The 25,735-nt window shown below is 43.9% G+C and overlaps 1 protein-coding gene across 1 annotated transcript in view; it reads right to left on the minus strand.

Annotated features, from left to right (window-relative positions):
* Window positions 1-15,345: 15,345 nt before the first annotated feature.
* The window catches only part of LOC137526102 (parvalbumin beta-like), a 235,394-nt gene continuing 225,004 nt past the window's right edge, over window positions 15,346-25,735 (minus strand). Inside the window, exons 4-6 of the mRNA XM_068247318.1 lie at window positions 22,219-22,351; window positions 19,619-19,725; window positions 15,346-15,536 (exon numbers count right to left, since the gene is read on the minus strand). Of these exons, the coding sequence (XP_068103419.1) occupies window positions 15,346-15,536; window positions 19,619-19,725; window positions 22,219-22,351 (431 nt within the window). The remainder of the gene's footprint in view (window positions 15,537-19,618; window positions 19,726-22,218; window positions 22,352-25,735) is intronic.

Genomic DNA, 25,735 nt, shown 5'->3' on the forward strand with positions numbered 1-25,735 from the left:
GGGGTCTATCCCGTCTAATATCAAGATGTGGCAACACTGGTAAGTGACTCAAGTATGTTACACATTTAAGATTGATTGAAACAGTATCGGTATTATTTACTGACAATTCACAATTTATAAACAGACACTGACAAACAGTCAGTTTCCTTTTGTACAACTCAGTGAGGTCCAACTAAGGATAAGGATAAGACAAGGCTCAGGCATTATAACTATGGGCACTTCAGTGGTGTATCTAGGTAAGATAGCGCCCAAGGCAAATACTAAAAGTGCGCCCTGCCTAACCTCTCCGGGCAGAGCAACCCCTTCATGCAATCAGAACACGCATTCCATACACAAATACTAGAAATTAATAGCTAGCCACCTTGATGTGAATTAAAGCAGACTTGAATTAAGAGGTATATGAAAGTTGATATATTTATTTACTTGTAATTTCATTGCCTGGCTGTCCTGCTGATCTTATGTCTCTGATACATTCAGGGCAGTTTCTAGGCTAAATTTCACCCAGGGCGAGGGTGTAAAAATCGCCCCCCCCCCCCACAGTGGAGCCAGGTATAGGTGCCCACAGTATAGGTTAGCTACGTAGGTGCCACCAGTATGTGTTAATTAGCTAGGTGCCTGCAGTATAGGTTAGATAGGTAGATGCCCCCAGTATAGGTTAGATAGGTAGGTGTCTGCTGCATAGGTTAGGTAGGTAAGTGACTGCAGTATAGGTTAGATATGTAGGTGACTGCAGTATAAGTTATATAGGTAGGTGAATGCAGTATAGTTTAGGTAGGTAAGTGACTGCAGTATAGGTTAGATTGGTAGGTGACTGCAGTATAGGTTAGGTAGGTAAGTGACTGCTGTATATGTTAGATAGGTAGGTGCCAGTATAGGTTAGATAGGTAGGTGACTGCAGTATAGGTTAGGTAGGTAGGTAAGTGACTGCTGTACAGATTAGATAGGTAGGTGAATGCAGTACAGCTTAGATAGGTAGGTGCCAGTATAGGTTAGGTAAATGACTGCAGTATAGGATAGGTAGGTAAGTGACTGCGGTATAGGTAAGGTAGGTAAGTAATTGCAGTATAGCTTAGATAGGTAGGGGACTGCAGTATAGGTTAGGTAGGTAAGTGATTGCAGTATAGCTTAGATAAGTAGGTGCCTGCTGTATAGGTTAGTGTTAAGCTTGGTGGTGTATTCTCCACAGTCAGCATGCAACGCATGAGCTGGCGTGGAGGAGGTACACACACTAGCACCAGGAAACAGGCTATCCCTAGTATAGTGGAGGGGAGGACTGACTCCAATAGGAGATTGTGGCGCACAGAGCCGGTGCAGATCTGACAGCCACAAACAATGCTTTCGTTATAACGTCTCAGCGCAAAGTAGCGCTGAGCGCACAAACCAGAACTGAGGAGATCAGGACAGGTAGACAGAATGAACGCTTGCTAGCTAGCGGCTACTTAGCGACAGCAAGCGTCCAAAACCAGACAGACTGGAATGAGGCAGCCAATGCGCTGCGGCGATGGCGTGCCTCACAAAGACAGGACAGGACAGTCAGAAAACAGCAGGATCAAGATAGATGAACGTAACACAGATAAATATACAAGAAGTATGCTTTCCTAGCGTATTACAATTACAGCTATCAATGAAACTATTTGTAACGTCTGACTAACATATGTATATATCGGCAATGAACCGATATATGACATAAGCAGGAACGCTGACTAGGAATGGAGTAATACAGGGAACAGGACTCAGAAGGATTCGCTATCTCTTCGCAGAGATGAACGCAATCCACAAACGGTAACAGAACAGGATTCAGAAGGATTCGTTATCTCTTCGCAGAGATGAACGCAATCCACAAACAGTAACAGAACAGGATTCAGAAGGATTCGTTATCTCTTCGCAGAGATGAACGCAATCCACAAACAGAACCAGGAGCAGGGTAACTACCTCAGCACGGGTGGTCACGGTACGCGCAACCTACCAAAACGTGCTGGAAAGCTGACTAACTGCACACAGGATATAAACAGTTCGTGTACGTATACATCAGCGACACTGATGTATCAACGTAACACAAATACAAGGAAAATAATAAACGTGCTGGTATGCATATATATTGGCAATGAACCAATATATGATGCAAAGACCAGCAAAGTATCTTTATAACAAGAAACACGATCGGGGGCTAAAGCGACAGCAAGACTGGCTTACACTGAAGCTATGAAAACCCAAGGAAACCCTGCAGGAAGCAGATCTTTATACTGAGGTCATCCAATGGGAGCAGACATGCAGATTCCCACACAGGTGAATGATAATCAGTCACAAGCTGACAGCAGGGAAAGACAGACAAAGCTATGCAGCTTGCATGGAAAGACATCAGAACTGCCTGAGCTGCAGCACTACTACTTCCAGCAACACCTGCTGCAGCAGCGATCATTACAGTACCCCCGCCCTTAAAAGCGGATTCCAGACGCTTTTCAAAACTGAAATTCCCAACAAAACAGTCTGACTGATAATTCATGATGACCGGGACAGCCCGGCAAGACCGAATTCCAGAATCAGTCCCCACAAGACTGGACCCATCAGAACCAGAACCTACAGAACCATGCCCATCAGTACTACAAGCCCCTGTGTGACACCCATCAGAACCATGATTTCCAGAAGAAAGCCCTCCGAAACTCCCTGAGCGATACCCACCGCCTTCCAGGAACCGTTCAGAAACGCCAAAGCCTTTGCAATGCCCACCGGTACTGTCTTTACCAACACAAAACCCACTGTTGAACCAGTCCAAGGCACCAGGACAAGTTTTCTCAGAGACCTCCCAGAACACCTTGAAGCTCCAGAATGCCCCTTAGGCTTACATGGAGAACCATCAAGAACCCCTATGGAACCTAGGGCAATTCCCGAGTCAGGGCCACAAGGACAAACATCAATATCAGGGCTTTCAGGGACCAGAACCATCTCTGGGCATGCAGGCAGACTGGCAATATCAGAACGTGTTCCCACTAAGGAAGCATCAGAGCACACTAACACCTTAGACACACTTGGGCATTCTGGCACACAAAGAACATCTGGGCACACCGGCACAAGAGAAACCTCTGGGCATGTCAAGGAACTGTGAGCCTCAGGGTCAGCCAAGACAGGACCAAAACCAGGACTGGCCAAAAAAAAATCATCATGACTAAACTTCGCAACTACTGGACTTTTACACGAGAATGCTGGATCAGACTTAGATGTCGCTGATTCCAGCAAAGTCAGTAACAAATCAGATTCAGGGGCACTAACAAGACAGGACAAATCTTCTGATGTATGCACTGAACCAGATAGGGACTCCACAACTACCTCTGGACTGGACAGAGACTCATTTAATACACTGGATTGGAGCTCATGAGGCGCTGCAGAACAAGTCAGTATTGCAGCAGCCCCCACTGGACTAGGCAAAACTGAGGAATTCCCTGGACAGGAAGGGGACTCTGGAACCTCTGCCACAGCGGCCAGAGAACCAGAATCTTTCAGGATACAGGGCTGGGTTTCAGGAACACTCATCAGACCGGACTGAAATTCTGAGATTTCTATTATTTTGACCAGAGAATCAGAATTATCCATGTTACAGGGCAAGACTTCTGAAACATTCAGAGGACAGGGCTGGAGTTCCTCGGCTGTTACAACACTGGAGAGGGACTCAACAACATTGGTTAAATCAGACTGTGTACAGGGCAAGGTATCTGACACACTTGCTGACGAGGACAATATTTCAATGGCTTCTGCTTTGCTGGGCAGAAATTCATCAAGTTTTATTAGAGCAGACTGTAATTCCAAAACAGCTGCTAGACAAGTGAATATTACTGCAACACCAACTGAGGTAAGCAGTGCTTCAGCCTCCTCTGCTAGAGGGTTTAAAGTATCCAAAGTACTGGGTGAAGCATAAGACTCTGCGACCACAGCTTCACTGGACAGGATCACTGAACAGTCCATATTGCAGGGCAAAACCATGGAAGCACCTGCTGGACAGCATAATGATTCTGTGACCTGAGTTTCATTGGAGAGATCTACTGCACAATTCATGGTACAGGGCAAATTTATTGGAAAATTTTCTGAACAAGGTAATAATTCTGCGATTTCAGGTTCACATAGCAGATGCTCTGAGCTATTCACGAAACTAGAGCGAGGTGTAGAAACAGGAAGATCAAGACACAATGTTTGCGCATCTGAATCACCATTCATTTGTAAAATTGGAAAATTCAGATGCTGGGGTTCTGAGTTTACTAGACAGGATTGCTGGGACTCGGAAACTGATGTAGTGCATCTATTGGCATCTGCTGGATCAGACAGGAGTTGAACTTTATTAACACAGGTAATTTCTGCAGAAGTGTTTGCAGAGACAGGCAAGATTTTTCTGGTGTCTGTTTCACTAAACAAAGAGTCATGAGTACTGGCTAGGCTGGACTCGGAAGTCAGCAGGACCTCTGGATTCTCTGCTGAGAAATTTGCGCAGGGCAAGGTTAAGAATGTATCAGTGGCTTCTGTTTTACTGGGAAGTAACACTGAGTTATCCATGGTACAGGGTGGAATTGCAGGAACTTCAATTTCACACAAAAAGAGCTCCGAATCACCTGCTGAATCAGCCAAAGGTGCTGAAGCAGGCGGGTCAGAACGCCAAATTTGCGAATTCGGAGTCACATAAAAATCATCCAAAATCAGTTCCCACACATCAATCAAGGGAGCCACATAGTCATACCTACACACACCAGCCTCTATTAGGTTATAGGCTGACTTAATGCATGCGTTCAATACCATTTCACTTTTTGCACTGTAAAATTGACAAAATGAACTTGAATCATTCTTCCATTCACAGACCAGGGCTTCCATCTCTCCCCTCTCGAATGGAGGATCCCATGCATACTTAACAGCGAAACATTTAGGCTGATCACAGTCTGCAGATATGATTGTGGCAGGCACATGTATAGGGTTAATTAGCAGGTGATTGGCAGATTCCTTATTCTTAAGAATCTCCAATACCTGTAGCAAGTGTTGAACTGTAGTGTATGCAAACTTCCCTTGGTTCACAAATAAGTTGATTTGTTCAATACTCTGTAATATCTCATCATAATCATACTCAGATAATTCTTTTAAACAAAAATCTTTATTTTCCCTAGCCAGGGAGGAAAGTTCATTAGTAGTTTCATAAGTCCATTTAACTCCCCTGAAAGACAATTGCATTTCATTATCTGTTAATGGCAGAATCTCATTATAGGTCTCAGTCGCTAAGGATAACGATTCTGCAGATTGGACACGTTTCTTAGAACGTTTGCGTTTTGCCTTTGACCTTGCGGTTTTTGGTGATTTATTCAAAGCTGCAGGAAAATTATCAGTAACACTTTCTGCTTGCTGCTCATTCTTGCAAGCAATTGAAGGAGCAGCTGATTGGCCTGCTGCCAGGAGTTCATTAAGAGGAAAAGGCAATGGATCTATGCGCAACCAGTTATGGATCACAAACGCTAGAAATTCCAGCGGTCTCTCTTTCAAATCGGAATGATTGAGAACATCAAATGCCCACTGGAATAATTCCCCTTTAAACAAAATATAACTTAGTTGGAGTGCCCAGGTTGAAACAGGAGTCGCTTGGAGATCAGGATTGGTCAGGAACCTGGCACATTCAGAGAAAAACTCATTTTCTGTTTCAGAGCTAAGTTCTTCAAATTTCTTAAAGGAACAGGAACCATAATTAACAGTGTCATACTTTCTGGGAATCCCCCCCACAATGGGGATTGGTAAGGGGGTTTTCATAATGTTAAGCTTGGTGGTGTATTCTCCACAGTCAGCATGCAACGCATGAGCTGGCGTGGAGGAGGTACACACACTAGCACAAGGAAACAGGCTATCCCTAGTATAGTGGAGGGGAGGACTGACTCCAATAGGAGATTGTGGCGCACAGAGCCGGTGCAGATCTGACAGCCACAAACAATGCTTTCGTTATAACGTCTCAGCGCAAAGTAGCGCTGAGCGCACAAACCAGAACTGAGGAGATCAGGACAGGTAGACAGAATGAATGCTTGCTAGCTAGCGGCTACTTAGCGACAGCAAGCGTCCAAAACCAGACAGACTGGAATGAGGCAGCCAATGCGCTGCGGCGATGGCGTGCCTCACAAAGACAGGACAGGACAGTCAGAAAACAGCAGGATCAAAATAGATGAACGTAACACAGATAAATATACAAGAAGTATGCTTTCCTAGCGTATTACAATTACAGCTATCAATGAAACTATTTGTAACGTCTGACTAACATATGTATATATCGGCAATGAACCGATATATGACATAAGCAGGAACGCTGACTAGGAATGGAGTAATACAGGGAACAGGACTCAGAAGGATTCGCTATCTCTTCGCAGAGATGAACGCAATCCACAAACGGTAACAGAACAGGATTCAGAAGGATTCGTTATCTCTTCGCAGAGATGAACGCAATCCACAAACAGTAACAGAACAGGATTCAGAAGGATTCGTTATTTCTTCGCAGAGATGAACGCAATCCACAAACAGAACCAGGAGCAGGGTAACTACCTCAGCACGGGTGGTCACGGTACGCGCAACCTACCAAAACGTGCTGGAAAGCTGACTAACTGCACACAGGATATAAACAGTTCGTGTACGTATACATCAGCGACACTGATGTATCAACGTAACACAAATACAAGGAAAATAATAAACGTGCTGGTATGCATATATATTGGCAATGAACCAATATATGATGCAAAGACCAGCAAAGTATCTTTATAACAAGAAACACGATCGGGGGCTAAAGCGACAGCAAGACTGGCTTACACTGAAGCTATGAAAACCCAAGGAAACCCTGCAGGAAGCAGATCTTTATACTGAGGTCATCCAATGGGAGCAGACATGCAGATTCCCACACAGGTGAATGATAATCAGTCACAAGCTGACAGCAGGGAAAGACAGACAAAGCTATGCAGCTTGCATGGAAAGACATCAGAACTGCCTGAGCTGCAGCACTACTACTTCCAGCAACACCTGCTGCAGCAGCGATCATTACAGTTAGGTAGGTAAGTGACTGCAGTATAGGTTAGTAAAGTAAGTGACTGCTGTATAGGTTAGGTAGGTAAGTGATTGCAGTATAGCTTATTAGGAAGGTGACTGCAGTATAGCTTAGATAGGTAGGTGCCAGTATAGGTTAGAAAGGTAGGTGCCTGCAGTATAGCTTAGATAGGTAGGTGACTGCAGTATAGGTTAGGTAGGTAAGTGACTGCTGTATAGGTTAGGTAGGTAAGTGATTGCAGTATAGGTTAGGTAGGTAAGTAACTGCTGTATAGGTTAGGTAGGTAAGTGACTGCAGTATAGGTTAGGTAAGTAGGTGCTGCAGTATAGGTTAGGTAGGTAAGTGACTGCAGTGTAGGTTAGGTAGGTGCTGCAGTATAGATTAGGTAGGTAGGTGTTGCAGTATAGATTAGGTAGGTAGGTGCTGCAGTATAGATTAGGTAGGTGGGTAAGTGCTGCAGTATAGATTAGGTACGTAGGTAGGTGCTGCAGTATAGATTAGGTAGGTGCTTCAGTATAGATTAGGTAGGTAGGTGCTGCAGTATAGATTAGGTAGGTAGGTAGGTGCTGCAGTATAGATTAGGTAGGTAGGTGCTGCAGTATAGATTAGGTAGGTAGGAAGGTGCTGCAGTATAGATTAGGTAGGTAGGTGCTGCAGTATAGATTAGGTAGGTGGGTAAGTGCTGCAGTATAGATTAGGTAGGTAGGTAGGTGCTGCAGTATAGATTAGGTAGGTGCTTCAGTATAGATTAGGTAGGTAGGTGCTGCAGTATAGATTAGGTAGGTAGGTAGGTGCTGCAGTATAGATTAGGTAGGTAGGTAGGTGCTGCAGTATAGATTAGGTAGGTAGGTGCTGCAGTATAGATTAGGTAGGTGCTGCAGTATAGATGAGGTAGGTAGGTAGGTGCTGCAGTATAGGTAGGTAGGTAGGTGCTGCAGTATAGGTAGGTAGGTAGGTGTTGCAGTATAGGTTAGGTAGGTAGATGCTGCAGTATAGGTTAGGTAGGTAGGAAGGTGCTGCAGTATAGGTTAGGTAGGTAGGAAGGTGCTGCAGTATAGATTAGGTAGGTAGGTAGGTGCTGCAGTATAGATTAGGTAGGTAGGTAGGTGCTGCAGTATAGATTAGGTAGGTAGGTGCTGCAGTATAGATTAGGTAGGTGCTGCAGTATAGGTTAGGTAGGTGCTGCAGTATAGATTAGGTAGGTAGGTGCTGCTGCAGTATAGGTTAGGTAGGTAGGTGCTGCAGTATAAGTTAGGTAGGAAGGTGCTGCAGTATAGATTAGGTAGGTAGGTAGGTGCTGCAGTATAGGTTAGGTAGGTAGGTGCTGCAGTATAGATTAGGTAGGTAGGTGCTGCAGTATAGATTAGGTAGGTAGGTGCTGCAGTATAGATTAGGTAGGTAGGTAGGTGCTGCAGTATAGGTTAGGTAGGTAGGTGCTGCAGTATAGGTTAGGTAGGTAGGTGCTGCAGTATAGATTAGGTAGGTAGGTGCTGCAGTATAGATTAGGTAGGTAGGTGCTGCAGTATAGATTACGTAGGTAGGTGCTGCAGTATAAGTTAGGTAGGTAGGTGCTGCAGTATAGGTTAGGTAGGTAGGTAGATGCTGCAGTATAGCTTAGATAGGTGGGCAGGCAGCGTGGTGGGAGCGGGCATAATAGTAATAACTCACCTTTTTCTTCAGCAGAATAGCCGATCTCATCCCACGCTGCTTCAATGTACTTCCTTTCCCGGCATCTGTCTCAGTAACAGCTCCCCCTGTGTTGACATGCGGAACATCAATCTGCTTGAACGTGTCCCCATAATGTCCTTGGCCCCTCACTTTTACCAGCCTGTTTTGATAACGCTTTGACCCCGTTCCCCATTCAAGTAAGAGCTGAAGGGTACATGCTTCATCCACACCGCATGTCCACTTGTGTGCTCTTCCACGTGGCTGGGTGCCGTAGCCATAGCCAGGAGCATACTAGTCATGTAAGGTTCTATATGTTTCTAAACCATGCATGACCAGCACACTCACAGCCGTGGCTGCTGTTTACAACTGGGCACATGGTTAAAGAGGACACTCAGAACGTATGGAGATGGAGAATGCACCCAGTTCTAACTGGATCAAGGTAGAGCGGTGAACAGGTGCCAAGAGCATGGACAGGGAACGAGTAAAAAGTGAGCTGCCACAAACATTACGTGTAAGAAGCCCCCTGGACACAGTTCATAGCTCCCAACTGTCCCTCTATCAGAGGGACAGTCCCTCTTTGGGAGCCATTTCCCTCTTTCTTCCTCATTTGTCCCTCTTTCATGACCGATTTACAGATCTGTGTAAATAGATGTGTTTTATCTACTGAAAAAAATTTGTTTAATTGACACTAAACTTTATTTACATCCTTTAAAGAGACGCTGAAGCGAAAAAAAAGCAGCAGAGACATAAGTCTAATGTTGTTTCCAGTACAGGAAGAGTTAACCCCCTTGGCGGTATGAAAAATACCGCCAGGGGGCAGCGCAGCAGTTTTTAATTTTTTTTTTTTTTAAATCATGTAGCGAGCCCAGGGCTCGCTACATGATAGCCGCTGCTCAGCGGCATCCCCCCAGCCCCGCCGATCGCCTCCGGCGATAGGCGATCAGGAAATCCCGGTCAAAGAACGGGATTTCCTGGAGGGCTTCCCCCGTCGCCATGGCGACAGGGCGGGATGACGTCACCGACGTCAGCGACGTCGGGACGTCATTGGGAGACCCGATCCACCCCTTGGCGCTGCCTGGCACTGATTGGCCAGGCAGCGCGAGGTCTGGGGGGGGGGGGGCGCGCGCCGCACCGGATAGCGGTGATGGGGCGCGCGGCGGCGGCGGCGATCGGGGTGCTGGCGCAGCTAGCAAAGTACTAGCTGCGTCCAGCAAAAAAAAAAATTATTTAAATCGGCCCAGCAGGGCCTGAGCGGCACCCTCCGGGGGCTTATCCCGTGTCACACACGGGGTTACCGCTAAGGAGGTTAAGAAACTCCAGTTGTTATCTATGCAAAAGAGCCATTGAGCTCTATGCTTAAAAACAAGAAGTGAATCGAGAGCCCAATATGGTGCAGTATTGTCAGGTAAAATGAAGAGTTCAATACAATTTTATGTGTATATACTCACAAACACGGGTCACCCATAGGCAACCACTTTAAATGCAGGTGGGGAGCATTAGGACCTGACCCCACTCAGGTTAAGAAGTCGCTCTCTGTAGATAGTAGATGGGGATGCACCCCTCCACCCTGGGTGGACTAGAAGATCAGCAAAAGCTCGGTATACAGAGGCGCCAGAGTAGAGTAAAACGTTTTAAAAACCGTTTAAAAGCAGAGGGGGATGTTAGGGTGGACTTACCTCCCTCTTACAAAAAAGAAAACTCACTCGAGTCTTGATAAAACAGAATTGACAAATAATTTATTCAACTCCACAAATGCAACGCGTTTCGCGGGCGTGACCCCGCTTCCTCAGGCAAAAATGGGAGCACAACTCAGTGGGTCAAGCAGTAGGTTTGAGCACCTCTTTTTTTAAAACGTTTTACTCTACTCTGGCGCCTCTGTATACCGAGCTTTTATTGAGCTCTATGACTTTCAAAGAGAAAGTCACATACATACCGGGGTAGAGGGAAGCCTTTTGATATTTCATGGCTCTCCACATCCTCTTTGACACCACTGATCTGGCCCTGGCATCCTCTGCAAGATCACAACTGCGCTCCCATCCATGAACAAGTGTGACCGCATTGCACAGGTGCAGGACGCCTCAAATCTGCGCAGTAGCAGAAAGGTGCCCAGCCTCGGTGGATAAATCCAGGCCCAGGTGGCTCCAAAGTACTGTCAGTAATCCTGTGCTTACCAGCTCAGTTGCTGTTACCTCCGCTGGCAGCGCATCCGGCACTTCCGGTGCGGCCGGCCGCATCAGCGGGGATGATGTCCACAGCGTGTCTGCAGGGATCCGGCCGCATGATGCTCTGACTGAAAATGAGGGCGGACGCATGCGCTGGCAGCGTCGCTTCTCTTATGTTCTTAGGAAGCATGTCAGCTGAACATCTGTCAGCTGACACGCATGACTCCACCTCCGGTTCCTGCTTGGCCAAGCGGCTTGGGGCGTGTTTTCCTGCTTACCCGGGCTATTTAACCACTTCCCAACTGAGGGGTTTTACCCCCTGACCACCAGAGCAATTTTCACCTTTCAGCGCTCCTTCCATTCATTCGTCTATAATTTTATCATTACTTATCGCAATGAAATGAACTATATCTTGTTTTTTTCGCCACCAATTAGGCTTTCTTTAGGTGGGACATTATGCCAAGAATAATTTTATTCTAAATGTGTTTTAATGGGAAAATAGGAAAAAATGTGGGAAAAAATTTATTATTTTTCAGTTTTCGGCCTTTATAGTTTTTAAATAATGCATGCTACTGTAATTAAAACCCATTAAATGTATATGCCTATTTATCCCGGTTATAAAACCGTTTAAATTATGTTCCTATCACAATGTTTGCCGCCAATATTTTAGTTGGAAATAAAGGTGCATTTTTTTCAGTTTTGCGTCCATCCCTAATTACAAGCCCATAGTTTATAAAGTAACAGTGTTATACCCTCTTGACATAAATATTTAAAAAGTTCAGTCCCTAAGGTAACTATTTATGTTTTTTTTTATTGTAAATTTTTTATTTTTTTTTTAATTACAAAAAAAAAAATTGGGGAGTGTGGGAGGTAAGGAGTTAATTTTTTGTGTAAAACAAGTTTATTTGTGTGTAAAAAATGGTTAGGGTGTAGTTTTACTATTTGGCCACAAGATGGCAACATTACCAATTTGTTTCATGCGACCTGCATGCGACCTTCCGGACGCTTGCAGGAAGTACAAAGAGGCTGGGACTTTGTTATTTTTTCACAATGATCGCGCTGCTCAGCCAAGCGGCAGCAGATCATTGCGGGGCTTAGATCAACGAACGGGAATGGATTTTCCCGTTCGTTGATCTCTGGGCGAGCGGGCGGCGGCGTGTTTACTCGCGGCGGGCGGCGTGTTTACGAGCGGCGGCGCGGACAGCGGCGGGAGTGCGCAAAGTACGGATTTCTCCGTCCCTGGGGGTGAAAGGATGGAAAAAGGGGCGGAGAAATCCGTACGCGCGGGGGTAAAGTGGTTAAGCTTCGTTCTGACACTTGCTCACTGTCTGCTCTAGCTAACACTTCGCAGTGAAGGCTTCAGACCTTAGTCAGATCCGTGTGTGGCTTGAACCGGCAGGACCCCGGGGATTCCATACTAGCTAGCCTATTATTATTATTATATTATTGATGTTTATACTGTGTTTGACTTCTGCCTGTTTCCTTCAACTACTCTTTGCCTAACGATTCTGTACCTTTGCCAATCTGATCTGTTGCCGACCTCTGCCTGAACACTCACTTAGCTCTTGCCTGCCGATTCTGTACCTTTGCACATCTGATTGTTGCCGACCTCTGCCTGTTTACTCATATTGTATTTGCCTGCCAATTTTGTACCTTATCTGTCAGATTTGTTACCGACTCTGTTTGTTGACCATTCTTATTATCTGTATCAGTGACAGTATTGCTTTCTACTGTCACTGTTTGTAAGACATTTCCCCTGTTGGGAACGTCTGATACTTGTCAGTCTGCTAGTGCCCTCATACACTAGCAGATCGTTACAAGTACTGCACAGGTGCGAGGCAGCCTGAGCCTGCGCAACACGAGTGCACTTGTTCATGGATGGGAGCGTTTCACGAGGGTCTTCAGCACTGGACCACAAGTTTGCTTTAAAATGTATAAAATGTGTATGTAGAACTCAGAACTCGGTTCAGTATATAGTAAAGGTTACTGCTACGAAATGTTATTTTACAGAGTTTAAAAACATTATTCCCTTTTGTCAAAAACTACAAGGTCTTTTTGGAAAATTATTTTTGTAATTGTTCCTAGAAAATATCAATTTCAAACATTGTTGTTTGATTACACATTGTTGTTTGATTACACATACCTTATATACTCGCATATAAGCCACCCCGTGTATAAGCTGAGGTACCCACCTTTCCCCCAGAAACCAGGAAAAATTGATTGACTCTCGTATAAGCCCCCTCCTCAGTATAGCCCCCTCCACAGTAGCCAGATGTGCCCCCAGTACAAGTCGATTCTCTCTCCCCATAGCCAGATGTGCCCCAAGAATGATACAACTGTGTCTCTAGATACCACTAGATGGTGTCATAGAGACACAGCGATTGCCACACAGGAAGCATACCCAATCATTGCACCACTGACATGGCACCCATCATTGCACACACTGCTCCACAAGCCAGAGGACACAGGTAGTTTTGAGCAGCACACTCTGCATACAATGTTGCAGGGGATGGGGGGCATGGACACAGTGGGGAGCCAGCTGGCAAGAGCAGGATCATTAGTGCAAGCTTCTTATGCTCTTCTGCCTGTAACAAAACTTGCTCCACCATCTGTTCTGTTCCACTGACTTGCATATTAGCCGAGGGGGTAATTTTTCAGCACATTTTTTGTGCTAAAAAATTAGGCTTATACGCGAGTATATACAGTAATTGTGAAATTATGCAATGTAATTATGCTATGTGCAAAATACATTTTGAATTTGCCAGAAATCTCATATTACGATTTTGCATCGTAAGTACAAATTTGAATGCGAAATTATGATTATGTGAAAAATGTAATTTTATAATTAATGCTCCATTAAAAGAACAAAGAAAACAAAGAAATGAAAAATCAAATGGATAGTAAACAAGGTAAACGCATCACATTTTTATATGTGGACTTCTCCTTTTAATGCCAGATGACCATCTAAAAAGTACACTAAATTCTATACCACTGGTACATTTTTGTCCAGTCAATTTCTAAAGCCTTCTGCTTCCATTTCACTTAGTAGCCACCTAAGAATTTCTAGAATCGGCAAAAAGCTGGAATTGCATTTTTTAGAAGCCATATCAGCAGTATTCTCTGTGAAGGACGGATGCAGGAGTGATTAGCTGCACAGAGCAGAGGCCATTTTACTCATATTCAACTCCTGCACTTTGAATTGACACTTCTATCTGCCATCTTCTGATAGAAACTCTGTGGAGTGGCTGCGTTTTATATGCACAGTAGAATAAACTAAGCAATCTGAAATAAGGCTTTGTGTAGATTTATCTTATAAGATATGGTTTCTATGCTGATTAACCTTTTTTTGTTTTGCAATTACCAGAATCAGATCCAGAACTCAGAGAACTTTAGTGATTGAGCAAAGCTGGTTTGGTCCTATCAAACTATTGAAAAGGTGACTGAAAGGTCAGTGAGATAGTGGTTATTTTTTCTATTTTTAAAAAAATTATTCTAATTTTTTTTTAGCATTTCCCCTAGTAGTGTACTTAGGGGAGGCTACGGGGGTGCAGGGCGCCACAGGTGACACTAAAAGAGGAGTGACAAACTGTGACATTCACAAGTAACATAGCGTGGAAAATTAAGGTAAGCAGCAGCAAATGCTAATAGCTGCTCCTGCCTCTTGTACTGCTTGTTTTTCCCTGTCAGCAGACTGCGGTAGCCAGCGTGCACGCCCCTGGCCCCACCTTCATCCATCACATGCCAGCAGCCTATTGTGATAAATAGCTGTAGTGCTGTGTGGGGAAGCCGGAACCCGTAAGTGTCTCCTCCCTCTTCTGGTGGTTACTACAGCTGATTACCCCACCTATTCAATCACATGCCATCACTGTAGCCCTCATCATTGTCCTTCCCAGCATGAGGCATAGCTAGAAGCCTTAGCTGTGTGGCTGAAAATGTTGGAGGGGCGGAGTGGCAGCAAGAAATCAGAATTTGATTGGTGTGGGGGCGTGGCTTCACTTTTTGCGGGTAATTTGGAGGCAATAGAGGAGTTTGACTTCTTGGTTGAAGATTGGGAACGCTGAAGTGACGAAGTGTAAAACTTGACATATTGCTGTTTTCACTGATGTATGTGTAAGGTTGTTTGTAAGGTCTTTGTGATGTGCTGTTTTGATGGGAAGTAGATTACCTTATTACTTCAACCCAGGTATATGCTTCAGACCAGGGAGTCAACCAGTCACACCCGTATCCACCTAAGGTGCAGCAACAGTCCAAACGAAATACACGACTGGGTCTCGACCTGGATTTTAGGCCTGATTGGCCAGTTTTATTGTATGTACCACAGTGCAAAACAGCACAACGTTTCGACCAAAAGGTCTTTATCAAGTGCTTACAGATTATTTGTGCAGCATCCATATATATGGAGGCAAATTCAAAGTTAAAACACACCCCCACAGGGGCGGGCACAGTACTTAAAGAGACAGGCTATATTATACAGAATCATAGAAAACACTTCAAATTATAGGCCTCATTCATGCCATTAGGTGCCAGAGTACCCAAATCATATATCCATGTGCTTTCTCTACGTAACAAGGAGGTTTGGGGATCCACTCCCTCTTGTAAGCACACCTTCTCCAATATGCACCATCTTAGTTCGCCCACTGCATGTCCACACTCCTGGAAATGGCGACCTACGGGAGATTCAAATTTATCCTTAAATTTTTCTTTAAATTTTTCTTTATTCTCCGTCTCTTTTTTATAATTCCTAATATCACTCCTATGTTCATTAATCCTCCTCCTCCCATCCCTAGTTGTCTGTCCAACATAACCCATTCCGCAAGGACACTTTAACAAGTAAATCACATTTGTCGTAGTGCAAGAATAATTACCCTTGATCATAATTCGTGTCCCTTTTGTGGTATGAGTGACATAATCACCCCGGATTATAGATGAACAATTCTGACAGTTCATACAGGGGAACGTGCCTTTACGGCGTGGGATAAATGTCGCAGTCGTCTCAGTGGGTCCCCTTAGGTCCGCCCTCATTAGCTGATCTCTAACACTTTTACCTTTCCTAAAAACCATCCTAGGAGGAGAGTGGAAAACCTTGGACAGCAGCGGATCAGACTCCACCACTGACCAAGCCGTGCGTAGACATTTTCTAATGTCTGATGCATGGTTATCATAAGTAAGGATAAATTGTACTCCATCCTGAAGCTCTTTTTTACTAGCATCCTTTCTCCCTCTCAACTCACTTCTGTCCATTCTAGCTACCTGAGCTGCCGTTTCCTCCACCATCTCTCTGTGGTATCCTCGCTTTTCATAATCCACCACCATTCTTTTGGACTGTTTCTGATATTTCTCATCGCTGGAGGTAATTCTGCGGGCTCTAATTAACTGACTTTTGGGGAGTCCTTTGACCAAAGAAGGAGGGTGGCAACTGCTAGCCAATAGCGCATTATTCCTGTCAGTGTCCTTGCGGAACAGATCTGTCTCAAAGATGCCCCCCTTGATCTCTATACTCACATCCAAAAAGTGTAGTTTGGTGGCATTATATTCAATCGTGAACTTTAATGTATCATGGCGGAGATTGAGGCCATTAAAAAAATCCAACAAAAGTTGCTCCGGCCCTGTCCAACAAAAAAACAGGTCGTCAATGTACCTACAGAAGCCCTTGCTATACTTTACAAAAATGTCATCCTCCAGCATAAACCTGGCCTCAAACTCCGCCATGTATACATTAGCCAGACTTGGCGCATAAGGGGCCCCCATAGGAACTCCCTGAACCTGTAGAAAAAAGTCCTGGCCACATCTAAAATAGTTAGATCTCAAACAGAATTCCAATAACATTGTCATAAAGACTGATCGGTCCATATTTGCATTTCCCTTCCTTCGAACACATTTCCCACTGCCGCTACTCCCTCAGCATGAGGGATATTGGTGTACAAACTTATTACATCCAGGCTCACTAGAAACGTAACATCATCTGCCGTTAATTGTTCCAAAAATGTCAGAAAGTGAGTAGTGTCTCTCAAGCATCTGGGATTAGACCACATTTCTGGCTGTAAAACTGAGTCTATATACACTCCCAAAGGTTCCAACAGTGAATTCACTGCCGACAAGATTGGTCTACCAGGCGGGTGCATTACATTTTTGTGGACCTTAGGGAGTGTATACAGTACAGGAACCCTATATGTATCTTTTTTCAAAGCAGTAGCCAGTTCACTAGAAATTAACCCATCATCATACGCTTGAGACAACAAAGTTTCTATCCCTCCCTTCCCCACCAGCACCCAGTAAGAGTTTGAACATCCCTCCTTCTCCACCAGAACCAAGTGAGTGTTTGACCCTCCCTCCACCTCCACCATCACCCAGTGTGTGTTTGACCCACCCTCCCACCTCACCAGCACTCAGTGAGTGATTGACCCTCCCTCACACCCCACCAGTACCCGGTGGGTGTTTTACCCTCTTCTCTCCCCACTAGCACCCAGTGATTCTCTTCCCTCCCCATCAGCACCCATTGAGTGTTTTACACTTCCTCCCACCTCACCAGCAACCAGTGAATGTTTGACTCTTCCTCCCACCCCACCAGCACCCAGTGGGTGTTTGACCTTTTCTCCCCCCACCAGCACCCAGTAAGTGTTTTGTCCTCCTTCCACACCCGCACCGAGTAAGTGTTTTACTTTCCCTCCCTCCCCACAGCACCCAGTTTGACCCTACCTCCTTCCCCTACCAGAGCCTAGTGAGAGTCTGACCTTTCCTCCCACCCCACCAGCACCCAGTGAGCATTTGACCCTTCCTCCCACCCCACCAGCAGCCAGTGAGTGTTTGACCCTCCCTCCCCACCTGCACCCAGGAAGTGTTTGAACCTCCCTCCTTCCCCACCAGAACCAAGTGAGTGTTTGACCCTCCCTCCACCTCCACCATCACCCAGTATGTGTTTGACCTTCCCACCTCACTAGCACCCAGTGAGTGGTTGACCCTCCCTCACACCCCACCAGTACCCGGTGGGTGTTTTACCCTCTTCCCTCACCATTAGCACCCAGTGATTCTCTTCCCTCCCCATCAGCATCCATTGAATGTTTTACACTTCCTCCCACCTCACCAGCACCCAGTGAATGTTTGACTCTTCATCCCACCCCACCAGCACCCAGTGGGTGTTTGACCTTCTCTCCCCCACCAGCACCCAGTAAGTGTTTTGCACTCCTTCCACACCCACATCCAATGCAGAAGCACCCAGTTAGTGTTTGACCCTCCCTCCCCAACAGCACTCAGTACCTGTTTTACCCTTCCTTCTTTCCCACCAGCACCCAGTAAGAGTTTAACCCTCCATCCTTCCCCACCAGAACCCAGAGATTTTTTTTACCCTCCCTCCAGCCCCACCAGCACCCAGCAAGTGTTTGACCCGTCCTCCCACCCCACCAGTACACAGTGCATGTTTGACCCTCCCTCACACCCCACCTGAACCTAGTGGGTGTTTGACTCTCCCTTCCCAACAGCACCCAGTGAGTGTTTGTCTTTCTCTCCTATCCACCAGCATCCAGTGAGTGTTTGACCATCCCTCACACCCCACCAGCACCCAGTGGGTGTTTACTCTTTTCCCTCCCCACTAGCACCCAGTGGGTGTTTGACTCTCTCTCCCATCACACCAGCACCCAGTGAGTGTTTGACCCTCCCTCCCACTAGCACTCCATTGGTGTTTGTCCCTCTGTGATGGATTCGCCAGCACCATCGCATGAAAATAAGCACATAATGGTGTGATTCAGAGTTATCTTTTAGTTTTCATTTGACTTAAAAAAATGTTTTGTCACAAACCAGTTATTCTCTATAGGAAAACAAAAGTTAGCTTTCTTAAAACAGAAAGAATTTGCGATAATTCAGGTTGGAGTGAGCTCTGAGATGTCTCCCAGTGCATCACTGCTGAATATGTTGGAGGTAATGTGTTGGAGGTAATATCTGGAGGTAATATTTGTCACATTTAATGTGTGGAAGGAAACATTAGCTGCCTTTTACATATGTTGGAGGTAACGTTTGTTACATTTCATGTGCCGGAGGTAATGTTTGCTGAATTGTATGTGTCAGATGTAATGTTTGCCATATTTATTATTTGATGGTTATAGTGACTGCATTTGCTACTTTAGGGTTATTGTTGCAGCATTTGGCATTTTGGGGCTCATGATTACCTAATGGTATGCTAATACATGAACCAAAAAAGCACAATGAAAGGAAAATGTACCGTATTATAAGACACACTTTTTCTCTCCAAAAAATGGGAAAAAAAAAGTCTCTGCATCTTATACAGCAAATGCAGGGAATCCACAACTTACCAATGCCCACTGATAGATCAGGGATTCCCTGGCCTGCGTATGTCTCCCCTTCTATCCCCAGTGTTGTGCCCGCTCCCCATACCTCTGCTATAAGCCATAAACCTAGACCAACCCTTACCTTCTCCTAAGAAACTCCTACCTCTAACCATCCTGGGTTTCAAACACCCAAAATGTTCAAAATTTACTTACATGAGAGAAAATATTGTAAAGTTCATGAATAAATATTGCACAGATTAGGCAAGGAAGTAACTATTGTTGTCTGCTCAGGTTTTTAAATTTTACCACCTAATTTTCCATAAATTTTAACATATTCAGATCAGGTTTACAGAAAAATAATGTTCTCCAAAGTTCTTAAGTTTAGGAGAATGTGTTCTCCAAAGTTCTTAAGTTTAGGAGAATGTCAGTGTTTTTGTTGATAAAGAATTATAAAAATGTAAAACTCTTACCATCCATTGTTATCTTGCCATTCTTAGCGTGGAAAGCCTTCATCATAGTTTTCACCTCAGCTGCAGTCAGGTCTCTGGCATGTGGCGAAAAAAACTTTAGGAATAGCCTGGCATTAAAAATGAAAGAAAGGTAAACAGCAGTGGTGATCATAATTGCCAACTATGATTAAGGGTCACTATGCCGTAATTTCTGCTATTACGATCGTAATTGGGATTATGAATAGAAATTAAATTATGTTATGATCATGGGTCGTAATTATGGCTATGATCAATGTGTGATCATGTATACATACATACAAGCATACATACATACAACATTTAAATAAGAAAAAAAGATATATATATATATATATATATATATATATATATATATATATATATATATATATATATATATATATATATATGGATACGTATGTATGTAGTATGGGTATCCACTAATATCCATGTATCTATCTATATATCTAAAGATATCTATATACTAGCGTAAGACCCGGTGTTGCTTGGGTATGTATGTGGTTGTTGTTGGGTCTGGCCACATTTTCTAACCTTGTCAGTCACAGTCAGTCAACGACCAAGTTTGTGAGCTTTGAGGTCCTTGGCATCAATAATGTGAAAATGGAAGCAGTTTCAATTTTTCCATTGAAATCAATCAAACAAATCTGATTGTTTGTGGTTCCCCCCTTTTCTGAATTTGAATCTCAGTCACCCAGTAACAGGTTTGAGGTCTATGCCATTAACAGTATAAGACAGTGGGCCAATTAACCTTTTTTTCCTGAGTTTTCTCCTAGGAGATAATTTTTCAACTTCGATTTAGAGTAAGTTTTCAGTACTTTGCAATGGAAAAAGTACCAAAAAGTCGCATAAAATGTACTATCAAAATTATTTTTACATTTTTTTTGCTTGCTGGTGATTCAAAAGGCATTTTATTAGCAAGTTTGAAAATATCACCTAGGAGAAAACTCAGGGGAAAAAGTTAATTGCATATGGGCCAGTATGAGAATAGCATCAAATTAAATATTCCCCTTTTAAAATCAATGGCTGAATTTTGATTGGCGGTTGCAGGCTCCCCCCACTTTCCTGAATATTAATCCCAGTCACCCAGTAACTAATTGTGCCAAGTTTGAGAGCCCTGCCATTAACAGTGTGAGAATGGCTGCAGTGTAAATTTTACCATTTAAAAAGTTGGTTATTGTTGGCTCCATACTAGCTGAAGACCCGGCATTACTCGGTCAGTCAATGGCCAGGTTTGTGAGCTTTGGGGTCCTTGGCATCAATACTGTGAGAATGGAAGCAGTTTATCAATTAAACAAATCTGATTGGCTGTTTGTGGCTCCTCCCCTTTTCTGGATTTAAAGCTCAGTCGCCCAATGACCAACTGTAGCAGGTTTGAGTCCTCTGCAGGGCAAAACTTTTTTTTACCACAACTGATACACAACTGATATGAAAACAATATTTTTTACCACAACTATTTTTTCGTGAAAACACAAAACAATATTTTACAGCTAAAATTCACGGAAAATGCAAAAAAAACACAAAACGTATTTTTGATTGACTTTTCAATCGAAAATGGAATTTTACATTATTTTTGTGAAAATGAATGCGAAAAGAATGTTGGCATTTTCACTCATCACTTTTTCTGACATTATTGTCAGATCTAATAAGATTAGCTGCATGCTTGTTGCTGGTGTTATTCAGACAGTACTACAGCCAAATAGATCAGCAGGGCTGCCGGGCAACTGGTATTGTTTAAAAAGACATAAATATGGCAGCCTCCATACTCTTCTCACTTCAGTTGTCCTTTAAGAAGGCAAACTTCTGTTTGACATAGTAGATGAAATAGAAGCTATCTTTTCAGGTGATACAAAATTAACACATAGAAACATAGTGACATATTGCAGGAGGATCTGGATAGGATGGCTATTGGGTCAGGAGAATGGCAAATTCAGTTCTATGTCGAAAAAAGACACGCATGTTCGCCATACCAATGGTCTAGCACCAAACAAAATAATTGGGACACAGATGCAGACACCAACCTTGGAGAGGGATTTAGGAGTACTGCGGACAATAAGTATAATAAAAGAAGAATACTGCCCCTGCAATATGTTCTGTGCAACCATTTACAAGAATGATATTTGCAGGGGTGTAACTTGAAACTTGCAGCTCCCCCAGCAAATCAGCTGCTGTTGCTATGCTGTTTCATGAATATTAAAAGAGCATAATGAAGATGATATACCATTTGAAGTTATTCAAAGTCCCCTTGCTGCAGGCCGGGTCATGGCACTCTTTTTGAATCAGATCATTATTAACTCTCCTCACATTACAAGTTTGACATCAGTCGGACATGATGTGCATTAGGCCATACAGGGAGGTCTATATTAGGACACATATTGATATATGGCGTTTGAAGTGTTTTTTTTTCCCCTATAGACTTCTAAGATGGAAATATAGCTCTCATTGTGACAAACAAAAGGTGGATTGAAGTTACGCGTGTTTGCACAACATCCTTCATCATTTAGCTTAGACTTTTCTTTTCATGCCCTACTTGTTGTGCTCCATTTTTTTCTTATATTTTAGGAAAAAGTAAAATATATGCTTACGGAAGTTCATCTTCCTCAATGAATCCTGAGCTGTCTCGGTCCAGAATTTTAAAAACCTTCTTGGCGTCAGCTACAGGCAATCCTGGAAAGCCGATCATTACTGAAAAGGATCTGAAGTCAAATGAACCTGGCCCTGTTGAAAATGCACAGAAACAAACAGAATAATTCTCTTTATCTCTACAGTGCTCACTAAAAAGACCTGTATGCTAATGCCAAATTTCCCTGTGTTATCCAGAGGTTTATATAGTGCTGGTGCAAGTGTGGTGTGGTCCAGTGTCAGTTGTGAAGAGAAATAGACATACTATTTCTATTTTAAATTTAGTTTAATAACTCTTTTTATTGTTTTTTTTTCCTCTCAAAAATTACATACAATACATAGCGTGCCCCCCACCTTCTCCTACTGCCCCAACCCCGCCACCCATCCGGCGGTCTATTCCTGTGGTCCATTCCTGCGGCTGCCCCCCACAGCTATTGCATTGCTCAACAATAAACTTTTCATACAAATAAGCTCATTAAACTTTTGTGGACATTTTGGTCTTGTTCACACCTATGGCGTTTTTGCTATTTTTTAAGCGCCAGTGATTAAGAAAATCACCCTAAAATGCTTGTGCAATGATTTCTTACGGGGCTGTTCATATCAGCGCGTTTCTTGGTTCACTAACAAGCGAAGCGCCGTAGACTTTAATGGGCAGGCAAATTCTAAAACCTACAGGGACTGTTTCTGGCCACAAAACTGATGGAAAAGTTGTTTCAAGAGGCCTAACACCTGGACCGTCGCATGCCGGAGGGGGATCCATGGCAAAAGTCCCACCAAAAATGACATAGTTGACGCAGATTGTTAGTATTGTCTCGCATTCACTAAAGGATCAAACCCATAGTTTTTAAGGGGAGTGCAACAGCTGAAAAGAAGGATGATGCCCTCTATGCAGTATTTAACAAGGAAAAGAGCTGGCACATCCAAAGTTAATTTTTATTGGTTCCATGTAAAAAAAATGGCCAACGTTTCGGAGCCGTGTAGGACCCCTTTATCATGGCAATGTTTGCTCGGAGGCAAATATCTGTCTGCTGCTGTGCAAACGCTGCATTTACAGAGATTGAGCGCTAACAGGTCTGTAAGGACCGTAGGTGCCCTTAGGTGCATGGTGCTGCATGTGCGCTCAACTCAACGGACCAGCGTGGGCGTGTAGCAGAGGCCATGTTTTGGGATGGGAAGTTATTGGTGGAACTGTACGATGGAACCAAACAGACCAGTGTCAGTGAACAACCTAATTATATATATATTTTTTTTTAATTTGGCTTATTTGTGAACTCCTCCATGCTAACTAGTTATGCAACCATGTAGCCACAGGAGATTGAGCGCTAACAAGCCTGGAATGGATGTCATGGATATACATTTTACATACATTTTTTTTGTTTTGTTTTGAGAGATGATGATGAGAGATGCAGTGACTTGGCTTTGAACATGATGGTGCAGGTTTACATACCACTGTAATTTGACAACAAACAAAAAAACGTCATAGCCTATACATTTTACTACCAAAATTTACATTTTTTTAAAAAAGAAAATCAATGTTTGTTGCATCCCTGGTGAGTGACACTGACAAGAGATGCGTTGACTTGGCTCTGCACATGTACAGTTGTTTTCAAAAATATTCAACCCCCAATGCTGTAGAGGGTTTTAGGGAATTTAGTGTACATTTGTAATTGTGTTCAGAATGAAGTCTTACAAGAACTTTTTAAAGAACCAAATGCAACTAAAATGACATCAATTGTTTTTATAATACAGTATTAAATGTTTTTTTTTTGTCATTTCTTTATTGACACAATTATTCAACCCCTTAAGCCCCGTCTACACGGGGAGATGTTGGGGAGATGTTGTGGCGATCGGCGGCCTCTTGCGCGTCCCCGCTCGCCGCGCGTGCGCCGCATTCGATTCCCCGCTCGTGCCCGCTCGTCCCCGCCGGCGCCGCTTATCTCCCGCACGATTCCCTGCCATTGTCCCCTCGCGGGGATCGAGCAGGGAATCAGCGGTGCGAAGATCCGTCCTGCCGGATCTTATCAATCGAGCCGCATCAGCGGCTCGATTGATAAGGAGCATCGCGGCCGCATCTACGCGTGTAGATGCGGCTTTAAAGACTACCACTCTTAAGAACAGAGGTTCATTCAAGTGCTTTCAAATTCAAATGTATTGAAAACACCTGTGGATGTTAACGAGCAGCAATCAAGCATAATAAGCACCAATTAGGCAGATTTAAAATGACTGCTATACTCAGCTCCTTCTAGACATTACTGGTGTGTTTACAAACATGGTGAAGTCAAGAGAATGGTCCAGGAAGACAAGAGAAGAGGTGATTTCTCTTCACAGGAAGGGCAATGGCTATAAGAAGATCGCAAAGATAACATACCAAGAGACACTGTAGGAAGCATCATTCGCAAATTCAAGGAAAAGGGCACTGTTGAAACGCTACCTGGTCGCGGCAGAAAGAAGATGCTGACTTCGACTGCTGTGCGCTACCTGAAGCGCAAAGTGGTGAAAAGTCCCTGTGTAATTGCTGAGGAACTGAAAAAAGATTTGTCAGAAGCGAGTACTGAAGTTTCAGCTCAGACAATAAGGCGCACACAGTGTAATGAAGGCCTCCATGTCAGAACTCCCAGGCGCACCCCCTTGCTGTCTCCAAAGAATAAGAGTCGACTGCAGTATGCCAAAAGTCATGTGGACAAACCACAAAAGTTTTGGGATAGTGTTATGTGGACTCATGAAACAAAATTAGAACTGTTTGGGCCCATGGATCAACGCTATGTTTGGTGGAGGAAGAACAAGGCCTATGAAGAAAAGAACACCTTGCCTACTGTGAAGCATGGCGAGGGATCAATCATGCTTTGGATCTGTTTTGCTTCTGCAGATACAGGGAAGCTTCAGCGTGTGCAAGGTACCATGAATTCTCTTCTGTACCAGGAGATATTGGATGAAAATGTGATGCAGTCATCACAAACCTGAGGCTTGGGAGACGTTGGACCTTTCAACAGGACAATGGTCCCAAGCATACCTCCAAGTCCACTAGAGCATGGTTGCAGATTAAAAGCTGTAAACATTTTGGAGTGGCCATCGCAGTCACCAGACTTAATAGAATAATTTTGAACACAACTGTATATGCAGGTTTACATATTAATGCAATTTGACCAAAAACAACAACCATTTTTGCAGCCCTTGTAGCAGAGGCCAGACAATGTCATGGCCTATACATTTTACCCCTAGCCCCCACCACCCAATTTATTTTTTTTAAAGAAAATCAATGTGTGTTGCATCCCTGGTGAGTGATACTGACACTAGGAGTGTGCACACGTCTGTGTCTTGCAGCTCAATATACACTGCACTGGACAGTGACTAGACGCAGAGATCTGTGATATAACAAAATTAAAATTTAACAAGAATAGCACTTATGATGGTGAGGTGTATTGTGCAATGTGCTACTGTACCCGGAGTCACTAGGAGTGTGTGCATGTATATGACACACAG

The sequence above is a fragment of the Hyperolius riggenbachi genome, chromosome 7 (assembly GCF_040937935.1).
Source record: "Hyperolius riggenbachi isolate aHypRig1 chromosome 7, aHypRig1.pri, whole genome shotgun sequence".
In the NCBI taxonomy this organism is placed as follows: domain Eukaryota; kingdom Metazoa; phylum Chordata; class Amphibia; order Anura; family Hyperoliidae; genus Hyperolius; species Hyperolius riggenbachi.